At 41.6% G+C, this 12,553-nt stretch overlaps 1 protein-coding gene across 1 annotated transcript in view; it reads left to right on the top strand.

Moving 5' to 3' along the window:
- The window catches only part of LOC126199544 (protein O-mannosyl-transferase TMTC1-like), a 648,409-nt gene that overhangs the window by 429,571 nt on the left and 206,285 nt on the right, over positions 1–12,553 (top strand). The window contains exons 7-8 of the mRNA XM_049936465.1: positions 3,457–3,529; positions 8,473–8,576. Coding sequence (XP_049792422.1) covers positions 3,457–3,529; positions 8,473–8,576 — 177 coding nt within the window. The remainder of the gene's footprint in view (positions 1–3,456; positions 3,530–8,472; positions 8,577–12,553) is intronic.

Genomic DNA, 12,553 nt, shown 5'->3' with positions numbered 1-12,553 from the left:
GTAGCTGAATAACAGGTGCAAAACGTGCATTAGTGCCCAAGGAGGGCATTTCCTTACTGACAGTATGATATCGACCTTTATACTGGGAGTGTCACCTGAGTCAAACATGAAATGGTTATGTCTGTTATCCTGCTTTCACATGTGGTGAAATTGGTACCAATTTGTTATATACCACTCCACCTCTATTATGTGTACACCGTGTTCCATATTGTCCACCATCCTGTCCTTGTCAAATGTCAAGCAGTGTATTTTTATCGTAACGATGCTGTCTTTCACTAATAGGATTTGCTTTCGGGTGCATGTCGGTTCGAATCCACGTCGGACCAACCAACTTTAGGTTTTCTGGGATTTCCCTAAATCCCTCCAGGCAAATGTCGGCATGGTTCCCGCGAAGAGGTCTTAGCCAGTATCCTTCCTGTCCTTTCGTAATCCGTGATTCGACTCCATCTCTTCCCTTCTAATAGGATATTCAAATACAACTCTCGTATATGTTCTGCCTAATATGTCCTTTGTCATTTTGTGAGTCAGCTGTGGTGTGGTGGTCTAGCGAGTAGAGTACTACTCTGCGGCGCTGCAGCACCCTGGTTCAGTCCCGCTTGGGAAGGGGAGGGGCTGCGATTCTTTGTTCCAGTACTTCCAGGACGGCCTCAGGTCCAGTCAGCCTGCTGGCACATGAGTATCGGCGATCGTTCCCGGGGGCAGTGAGCCTGTACCCCTCCACCTCATAATGCCGGGCCGAAGAAAGTCCGATCTCGATCTACAGTCACGCCAGTAGTCCGGTAACAGGCTGTGCGCCACACTCTTATCACCACAGTTACGTTCTCAATTACTGAAACAATTTTCCGGTGCCACATTTTTGAACAGTCTTTCGTTTCAAAGACAGCGAGATTGAAAAGCAGTTGTAACGTTCGAGGGGTTGATGAAATAAAAAAATAATAGTAGAGATTGTTCAAGACTCACTAAGAAATACGTGTCCTAGCGTCCTACTGGCAAATTTGTTCATTTGCATGCATCAGTTTAGCAACTAAAATTTTGTAGTACAATGATTATTGCGGACTAATGTACAAAACAAGACAAAGAAAGTTCCATAGGGTATTTTCATAAACTTATGTAGGTTTCAACCTCTTCTTATTAAACATTAATTTCAGTTAATGACCGCCTCCTTATCAGAGCTAAGGAGATATGACGTCGTAAATAACAATATGAGTGGAGAACTGCCACATCATGCCTAACATTTAAGTTTATTACTTCCGTGCTATTAACTCTACTCGCAATCAATGGCGCAGACATTATCTACTTACGTAGCTGAATGCATCTACAAAATTATATCGTGGTACCACACATAGTTCAGGAGATATGACGTCATAAACAGTCGGTTTCGTGAAAAACTGCCGCATTGTCTATGATTGTAAAATTTGTTACTTCTTTGCTACTAACTCTAATCACAACGCATTTTGCACAGAATATCCACATATGCCACTGATTGTACCTACACAAACATATAATTTTACGACACATAGTTCAAAAGATATGACTACAGAAACACCGGAATGTGTAAAAAAGTGCCGCATCATGAATTATTTCTTAATATTTTATTTTTTATTACCAACATACTCTACAGTCGAGTCAAGGAAATCCCTGACACCTGGTAGCGCTTTTAACAGCTTTCAGACGCAAAGCGCTAATGGCTCTACGGAAGCTGTGAAGAGGTATCGCCATAGAGATGTTAACACATTCACGTCGTAGAGACTCGAAGCAGATGCGCCAAGCGTACAGAAACCCTCCGGGACATTACACTGCAAACACAGTTCATTTATTTTCATTTCTTATAGAACATTAGCAGATTGAATATCAGGGATGTGCCAGGTTCGCGAGCTAGTAAAAAATATTTCTGCTCACGCTGTACTTAGGTGTGAGCTGGTTTGCCTGGAAACAAAAGCAAAAGGATATCGACAACGGCCTCGTGATAGTTCAGAGGTGATGCTGCTGACTCCATTTACTTTCTATTTTTCTACAGCATCCCACTGAATATACTGCAAAAAAATTAAGAAGTATTGTTTTAAAAGCAAATTCTTAACAATATTACATAATTTTATTCCAATTAAAAACGGCGTTTTTCAGAGAAAATATTAAATATTATGAAAATTAACATTAAATTCTAAAGTACTGCATGAATACCACCTCAAACTATACAATATTAGTTGTTGTTTTGTGATCTTCAGTCCTGAGACTGGTTTGATGTAGCTCTCCATGCTACTCTATCTTGTTCAAGCTTCTTCATCTCCGAGTACCTACTGCAGCTTACATCCTTCTGAATCTGCTTAGTGTATTCATCTCTTGGTCTCCCTCTACGATTTTTACCCTCCACGCTGCCCTCCAATACTAAATTGGTGATCCCTCGATGTCTCAGAACATGTCCTACCAACCGATCCCTTCTTCTAGTCAAGTTGTGCCACAAGCTCCTCTTCTCCCCAATTCTATTCAATACCTCCTCATTAGTCATGTGATCTACCCATCTAATCTTCAGAATTCTTCTGTAGCACCACATTTCGAAAGCTTCTATTCTCTCCTTGTCTAAACTATTTATCGTCCACGTTTCACTTCCATACATAGCTACACTCCATACAAATACTTTCAGAAACGACGTCCTGACATTTAAATCTATACTCGATGTTAACAAATTTCTCTTCTTCAGTAACGCATTCCTTGCCATTGCCAGTCTACATTTTATATCCTCCCTACTTCGACCAATATTACTTACATTTTGAATTTCATTTGAGAATTTTACTTTGTGTAGTTGCAGAGCTACGTGTCTTAGAATCACGTGATTTTATTAAATTACAGTAACTTGAACTCTTAAAAAATACTGAACACTTGCTTATCACAGATGGAAGGTTTCAAAAGGTATTAATTAACCTTCTACGTTAGATTACAGAAAACTTAGCCTCGAGAAAAAATGCATTGTGTCCTGCACTCTGAAATGAAATGGCACTGCCCGTATGCCGGTTGGCTTTGTTTGTCTGTCAATACGTTTACGTCACACACAGCCTTTCGGTTTTCAATCACGAATTTCGCTACATTCACGGGCCCATACTCACTCAGTTTTCATTATTATTACTGTCGTAAACTTCGCATGAGGGATAGGTATTTCGTACCTATACGACATCGTGTCACTCAGTGCACCGAGAGCGAATAACAAGTTCCATTTTCTAGGCTTCCGATACAAAGGAACAGTTGCTACCCCTTTTCAGGTACAGTGTTATCCATGGCAGCTATACAACAATGCTTGGTATAGTCGTTTCGTAAGATCCAATTAGCCAGGGCGAGAATTCGTCGACGAAAAGAACAGTAGGCTGTATGGAGGTACATCAGAGATGAGAACATACCTGTCTGTAGCTAGGCGCAAGTAATCTTTTCAATTCCGCTGTGTTTGCCATAAATCTGTTTCTGTTTTAGGAGCCTGGTGGAGGCTCGCTGCAACACGGAGACCGTACTCTTTAGTCGAAGGGCAGCCAAATTGCTGATGGCGGTAAGTAATGTGAGCGTGCCAACTCCCTGGCCCATCCTTCCAAGTATCTCTTATTTTCGTCACTGTCAACATCCCTCTGCAGACCACGTTTAAGTGCTTCCATGTTCTCCCTTAATTGATATCATATGGTCCACGTTTGCAAACTACACAGTGGTGTATTCAGGACAGACATTTCGAGAAACTTGCAACTCAGTTACGAAACAATATATCACACAAGAAGAGTTCCTTTGTTAAACAAAAGGGTCATTTTGTTTACGGTTTTTTCAGCTGAGCTTTTCAGTTTTAAAGAGAAACTCAGTAGGCAGAAAAATCTAAACAAATTAGAGAGAAACAGTTAAGTAAAATTTGAATATCCCGGAAGTACTGCCGCAAGCAGTGTATAAAGCCGCTGTATGGTGTGGAAGGTGGCAGTTGACGCTAAATAAGGAAAAGTGTGAGGTAATCCACATGAGTTCCAAAAGAAATCCGTTGGAATTCGATTACTCGATAAATAGTACAATTCTCAAGGCCGTCAATTCAACTAAGTATCTGGGTGTTAAAATTACGAACAACTTGAGTTGGAAAGACCACATAGATAATATTGTGGGGAAGGCGAGCCAAAGGTTGCGTTTCATTGGCAGGACACTTAGAAGATGCAACAAGTCCACTAAAGAGACAGCTTAAACTGCACTCGTTCGTCCTCTGTTAGAATATTGCTGCGCGGTGTTGGATCCTTACCAGGTGGGATTGACGGAGGACATCGAAAGGGTGCAAAAAAGGGCAGCTCTTTTTCTATTATCACGTAATAGGGGAGAGAGTGTGGCAGATATGATACGCGAGTTGGGATGGAAGTCATTAAAGCAAAGACGTTTTTCGTCGCGGCGAGATCTATTTACGAAATTTCAGTCACCAACTTTCTATTACGAATGGAAAATATTTAATTGAGCCCAAACTACATAGGTAGGAATGATCATCAAAATAAAATAAGAGACATCAGAGCTCGAACAGAAAGGTTTAGGTGTTGGTTTTCCCGCGCGCTGTTCGGGAGTGGAATGGTAGAGAGATAGTATGATTGTGGTTCGATGAACCCTCTGCCAAGCACTTAAATGTGAATTGCAGAGTAATCATGTAGATGTAGATGTAGATGTAGGATAGGTGCCTACGCGTGATACTATTACATTAGAAATTACGGACAGAAAATTTGGTTTGCAGCACACCGACAACTGAGAGACATGGTTAATACAATGACATCCACTTCAACTATAATAATTACTAATTGAAACCACGGCCGGTTTCTAGATGTTAAAACCGCATTTTCTTGTGTATAAAACTATTTCATTTGGTCATGCACAATACTAGGTGAGGCCAGTCAATGTTCCAGACCACTGCATATCAGACGATAGACTTCAGCCTATGGCGCAGTGACTGTCATGGCCGCATATTACGCATGACCAAATACAACAATTCTATAACCTAAGGATGGGATTTTAATAGCGCGAAATAATCATGATTTGAATAAATCATTACTACAACTGAAGCAGCAGTCATTCTGTTACTCATAAATCACTGAACCTGGGTCAAATATAGTACACAAAACAAAATGCAAAATTACTTTCAGAATCTCCGAAGAGTGAAACTTTTCCAAAAGCAGCATAATTCATATCTGTTCATTTTTCCAAGAAAGGTTTTGTAACCTACTGATGTTACAACTTCCAACAGACTTCATCAGAATACAGTATAATAAGTAGTGGGCTAAGGATTTAGACAAGATGATTCCATACCACCAAGAAGGATGTTCAACAGTGTTACAGGAACTTTCGCTTCCTGAAAGTGCGAAACAGAATAAATGCGCGTCAATGGAATATATCTGAATTAACTTCATTGTACTATTTGCATTTTAGTGTGGATATACTTCTACAGATATGGAAGCAAGTTTTAAAGTATACCAAAAAATAAGCTGTTAAAAGAACATACAAAATCAGGTCGTCGATAATAAAGTAGCAGAAATGAATAATGAAACCACAGTACCACTTAATGAGTTTCTCTGTTTTCAGAATTGAAGACAGTGACTGTTTCTAAAGTTCCATTAAACGCACAATTTCGCATTTCTCAAGACTGAGAGAAAGCCATCCGTTTTTGTTTGGGGCAGATTCTCTCAAGACAGCTCGGTGGATATTAATGCAATTTTTGTGGGATGCAGCACAACTGCAGATCCAAAACCGTTAAGAAAGAAAAGACACACCATATGAACTTGGATTCCTACGCCCCTGGCATGGAGAAATTTTAGATGTGAATAGAGGAGGAATTTTAGATGTGAATAGACCGACTTGAGTTTCACTTTACGATCTGTAACTTTTCCCCTCCTGCCTCCATCTCGAATCAGTATTCAACGATAAGTTTGGTAACGAAGGGTCTAATATCGGAACAATGATTTTTAGAGCCACCAAATTTTATAATCATATTGGAATTTAAGTTCAGTCATATGCTTGCAGAAAATAATAATGTACTGAAAGTGTCTGCCTTCTTGTAAGAAATTTTTTTTATTCGCCACAAGTGTGAAAATTCGACAAATTTGTTGAAACATAATTGGGGGGGGGGGGGGGAGGTGTGGATAAAACAGAACTGTGTCCTTGAAAGGAAAAGAACCCTTTTAATTCACTGGAATTTAATTCATTAATTTTTGATTCGTTAAAATTTCATAATAAGGCAGTAAGACTGCGCCAGGAGGTATTACTATAGAGTTTTTCATCAAAATAATTATCTCTCTGTCCATAACCCGGACGCGTGACCTCATTTCATGTATACCCATTGCGAAGACTCCTTGTTTTCAAGAAAAGTATCAGATAGCGACAAAACTAAGAAACTTATCACACAAAGCTACTCGTTAAGCATAATCACTACTTAATACAACGTACAGAAGGATTTCATCAAAGCAACTAACTCTTGTTGTTTTCCTTTTTTTGTGTTACTTGTATTTCCAGCCTTTCAGACGTAGATCTAAAGAATAAAGACATTTGTGTATTGGGTCACAAGGCGAAATTTCATTATTGGATAAATTATTTCTCCATCTGAATTCTGACTTCAGGATCTCGAAAGGACTAGATGCAAAATGAAATGCGTATCTGGAGTATCGAATGTGTTGTCAGTCCCTAGATAAAACTCAAACGCTTCTCATATGCAATCTGCGCACGGAGCGAGTTCACGAACTTTTATGGGAGGGTGGTGCCCTGCCAGGTTCAGAAAAGTTGTATGACGATCACAGGTTAACAAATGCAAAAAAAGGAAGAAAGGCTACGTCGCCTCCACAAGACACCCACCTTGACCATTAATTTTTCTAAAGACCATGAGCCACTAATGTACTGACAGCTCTGCACGTAAAACAAATCATATTAGGCCTTTGGGATCCGCGGCAGAATTGACCTAAACTCAAGCAACCGTGGCTCCTTTCGCTTATGACATCCTTCTCCAAGTGTGGGATAAACAAACTGTAGTTTCGAAAAATGAATAAGAGTATCTATAGATCTGATATAATTAAATTTTCCTTTAGACATATGAGTCTCATTTTTATCTACAACAATGATAGAAGTCGAAGAAATGATTTTCCAACTACGTCCAATTGTGGGGTGCTATTCCAATGCTGGAGAACCTCGGAAATAGTGATGAAAAAGGGGGAAATATGCTGAAGACGTGAACTGAAGTTGGTGTTACGGAGGGCAGTAGGTTAGGTTAGTCCGTGCAGCGGTGTTAGCTGTAATGCTATGGTGATGTAATGGCTAGCACATTTGCCTAGCAAGTACAGAGATCTGGGTTCAGGTCTTTGCTGTAGTACAAATTTTAATTCATTTCTTCGGTTGCTATCATTAAGGTGAAGAAGAGTAGTTATTTCTTTACTAGTTGTTCGCATAACACATTTTACACAACACTTACTGTTATTACATATTATTCATGCAACTACATCAATTATCAGCTTCTCTAATCTCGGCACAAGATTCAAAATTGCGATTCACATTTCTTTCTTCACTATTCGCGATCTGTATTTTGTGTTCAGTACCACCAATGCTGAAAACGTACCTCATATGAGTAGGATGTTACAAAATGTATCCAAATTTGCTGATATTCTTACTTCATCAAGATACAAAATTCAAGCAGTAATGACGAAACCAACTTAGGTTTCAGTGTGGAATCTGAAAATGTATTAATAAACGAATTTTGCTTTCCAGTGCTATTTATGGGAGTTCTGTACTGAAAGAATTTGGATTCAATTGTATTGATCAACTTCTTTTCGAAAGTAATTCAGAAAGTAAACGCTGCCAGGGAAACGTAAGGTATATCTTCATCACTCAATTTTTTCTTTCACTGTACTAACCTGCCATTCACCATTCTGCTACAGTAACAACAGTTACTTGCCAGCTCGCACAACTAGTGCACATCCTTTACTCAGGAAGAAAATAAACTAAATCATAATTTTTATGTAACCAACGCGACGGCCCTACTTTGAAGCTGCGACGCGCCTAGGAATCGTGACGCATAGTTTGAAAACACCTGTACTGAACAATAATCGTGCCAGACCAATGTGGCCTCCAACCAGATGAGAACAACCTAACCTCGCAGGCATATCCCCATACAACGAGTCTTTCTCTCTCTCTCTCTTTCTCATACCACCCACCCACACACACACACACACACACACACACACACACACACACACGCACACGCGCACACACACACACACACACACACACACACACACACACGCACACACACACACACACACACACACACACACACACACACTCCCACACACGCACGCACGCACACACATAGAACACTGCCTGCATGTACACAATGGAGTATAATTTAGAAAAGCGCTTGAAGTCCCACATGTATGGGGACATTATGCAACAAATCGACATAAAATCGGGACATTTGAGATACTGCTCACGGTGTGTTGTTGCTGTCCACAGCTGAGCGCGCTGCTTGTGTTCCGTTTGGCGCTGCTCCAAGGTTCGCTGCCACGCTTCTCCAGCCAGGACAACCCCGCTGCATTCCACCCAAGCAGGCTCGTCCGGTGAGTACCAAGCCAATTTTGTCCTTACGATTCCAAGTAGTCACGTTATTCGTTGAATTGAAAGTCGTATGTCTAAATCGATGTAAGTTGACAATTTCTGTTCTTTATTCTGTACTGTAGTTTAGACTCTCCTGACAGTCAGACTATTTAAAGACCTTCAGACCTTCGGATAATGTTTTTATATTTGATACGCTACTGACGATTTCCAAACTTCTATACACTGCCACATTTGAACAGCCATATCTTGGCAACCATAAGTTCAGAAGGCTGTGAATTTCCCTATTTTTGATGCAACTGTTACCTACCAGAAGTTGCCATTACGACTAAGCAAATCAGTGCTCTGTTTCTGGTACAAGATTGTTTGAAAATACTGTTCTGTCTCTTCCATAGGCCAGAGTGGAGGCAATCAAACATATAATCACAGATTTTTCAAATATGGAGCTACCAAATGAATGTTTGCAGGAAAAGACACATAATGTGAACAATTCCTTCAATGACGTTGTGTGGTGCTGTTTATTTAAAAATGTTTTTTGGCCTCTTGATTTTAAGGTTACCAGTGCCTGATGCTGATAAATATGGGGACTATAAAAGAATGAAGCTTCAGTATAGGTTAGGCGTGAGATTATGGCAGAACACAGCACGAGGAGTGCGAGAACTGGATGTGCTTCATGTACGCTAAGCACACTTTCATGGTCAGCAAATGACACAAGAAGCAAGAACGAAAAGAAGAAGGAAGGCAATAGGTAATTGCGACAATGGATAGAACAAATAATATGAGCCTGGGCAGTTCTAGTGCGTGAAAGAATCAGAACTGTACGTGTATGTGAAAGACAGCAATTAAAAAACTTCGAACATCAGTATCTCGGAACTAGTTTTCTGCTAGACATGACCAATCACCTCAAAAAGTACTGAATGTACAAACATGAAATTTCTGCAGCGTTCCAAGGATAACGTTCAACACATACGCAACTAGAGCAATAAAAATTTCTTGTGTTCTTTAATTATGTGCTGAGTTATAAACAAAATTCTCCGATGAAATCGAGTGTTTGAAAAAAATAACAAATTTTGATATTTTAACATTGTCACCCTAGGACGTACAATCACTCCTTAAAAGATTCTGCATAATGGGATAAATTTTGCTGTGCTAGTCTGTCTGTGAATCCGTTCGCTCGTGACTGTTAGGCCGTTCACAAAGGGAGCGACTGAAACGAAACACGTTGGTGACGCGAGCTGGTAACCGGTCACTTTCGATGACTTCCCGTGTAGTTAAATATGGCTCCGAAGAGAGCGCGACTGCACGGTGACTCACCAATAAATCGCTTTCAACGCGTTATCGGGCTGTTGCTAGCGACTCGTCGCCCGTGTTGCCAAGCGATCTAAGTTGCGCATGTCCAGCTAAAAAGTGAGGTATGGTGGTCTCGCTGACCCCTATTTAATACCTCCCATAAAAACCATACAGTTGATAAGAGTAGAGCTATTTTTGATTAAGTGGCCAATATAACTGGACACTTCTACAGTAGTTTTGAAGTTAATGACGGTGCATTTAGCTTGCAGAAATAAGGAGCAAGAACCTTATTTTAAAAAGTTTCACTATTCGACGTTAATTACTACCTTTCAAATCAAATGACAGTCTGGGGGAAATACTCTATAGCTGAGGAACATCATTACGTTGTCGTCATCCGTCTTAGTTGGTATATTTTCCTCTTGTTTCTTTCTATTGTTTAATTACAAATGGTTCAAATGGCTCTGAGCACTATGTGACTTAACTTCTAAGGTCATCAGTCCCCTAGAACTTAGAACTACTTAAACCTAACTAACCTAAGGACATCACACACGTCCATGCCCGAGGCAGGATTCGAACCTGCGGCCGTAGCAGTCGCGCGGTTCCGGACTGAGCGCCTAGAACCGCTAGACCACCGCGGCCGGCTGTTTAATTACAGGCAATACATCGTCGTTCCTTGAGGGTTGGCACCACATTAGGACCTAATGTTTTTTACTTGAACATGTAGCTGCAATTTTTTAAAACAAAATTACCTTTGTAACTTTTCAGGCTTTCCCGGCGAGATCTTGACATGTGGAACAATCGGGTCTACTGCCGGATGTTTGTGTCGCTCTCGCACAATATTTCGGCCACGTAACTCGTTGCCTTCTTCAGGTGCTACCTGAGACCGCCGTGTTGGAGGATCTTGTCCAGTATTTATGCCCAGAGGGCTCAACGAAATGAACCAACTAACTCCTGAAGAAGTAGTATCACTGCAGGAGTAGCGCCAGGCGGGTGCGGACCGCGAATGCAACTCCCGACGCAGGACGGGCCTCTGACAGCCGCCACGACCGCAGATGATGGACGAGCCGAGCACGGACGACCGTCGGAGCACCAGGGAAGCGCCAACACCTCAGGAGCATCGCCAGACAGGCGCGGACCGCGGATGGGGTGCCCAACAAAGGACAGGCCTCAGAGAGCTGCCACAGATGGAGACCAAGTCGGGCGCGGACGTCCGAGGGAGCACCGCGGAAGAAACAACACATTACAAGCAGCGCCAGGCGGGCGCGGACCGCGAACAGAGCCCCCGACGCGTGACGGGCCTCAGACAGCTGCCACAACTGCATATGTTGGACTAGGCGGGCGCGGACGTCCGTCGGAGCACCAGCGAAGTGCCCACACCTCGGGAGCAGCGCCAAGCGGGCGCGAACCACGAACGGAACGCCACATGCGTGTCCGCCCCCAGACAACTGCCACGACCACAGATGGTGGACGTGCCGAGCAGGACGTCCGTGGGAGCTCCATGGAAGGGGTAAAAACCTCAGGAGCAGCACCTGGCGGGCGCGGACCGCGAACGGAACGCCCGACACAGGACAGGCCTCAGAGAGCTGCCACAGATGGCGCCAAAAGTCGTGCGCGTACGTCCGAGGGAACACCTGGGAAGAGACAACACATTACAAGCAGCGCCAGTCGGGTGCGGACGGCAAAGAGAGCACCCAGCGCCCTCTGGGCATAAATACTGGACAAGATCCTCCAACACGGCAGTCTCAGGTAGCACCTGAAGAAGGCAACGAGTTACGTGGCCGAAATATTGTGCCAGAGCGACACAAACATCCGGCAGTAGACCCGATTGTTCCACAAAACTACTTTTGATTTTGTAATTCAACTTGAACAGGAAGCAGCTTTCTAATTACATCTTATAACCAGTCCAAGGAATTGACAAATGTTGTTGCCTTAGTACGTTGTAAATATTCAGCATGTTCATTAGATACAGCAGGATGTTCTTTTGTGTAAATGGTGTATCTTATAACTAAATAATATATAACTTGGAAATGAATATTTTTTAAACATCCACACAAAGTAAATATGCACTCGAAAAGGAAAATTTAACTGAGGATGAACAACCAAGCAGGAATTATGGTGTTCGAAACACAAAATCCTTTTTTTCCTAAAATAAGAGATTTCTATACAGTATTTATGTATAGCGTCCTTCAGATATGTCTGAAGATTTTTAGGGAAATTCCATCAATAGATATTTCTGGTAAAAAGCAGAAAGTGTATGTGACTATTTCCCTTGCTACAAAACAAAAGAAAACAACATAATTTCTTTATACTGTTACGAAAATACCGCGCTGTCGACAGGTAGCCCCATATATTGAAGGGTGGATAAAGTACCTTCAATACTGCGGGTCAATGGTTGACAGTACGTAAATACTGAATGACGGTACAACAATCTCCACTTTAATTCGTTTACTTTAATATTATTCCACTTCACAGATACGTAAATATGTGCCACTGCGATTAATTAGAAATTTGTAGACCATACGTCGTAGTTTTATTGAGCCCTTCTTCGTACAACATTAACAATTCAAGTAAAGCTCGTGCATTCGGCGTTCTAGACTTCGAGGTAGTCTGTGGCCTACATTATCGCGTAGTAGCAGCTTCTGACTGAATGTAACATTAACGATACAAACTGGAATTAAAAACAAAATTGCTC

This window comes from Schistocerca nitens, chromosome 8 (genome assembly GCF_023898315.1).
Source record: "Schistocerca nitens isolate TAMUIC-IGC-003100 chromosome 8, iqSchNite1.1, whole genome shotgun sequence".
Lineage (NCBI taxonomy): Eukaryota > Metazoa > Arthropoda > Insecta > Orthoptera > Acrididae > Schistocerca > Schistocerca nitens.
The sequence above is the reverse complement of the archived record's forward strand: the minus strand, read 5'-3'. Positions and strand labels throughout refer to the sequence as shown.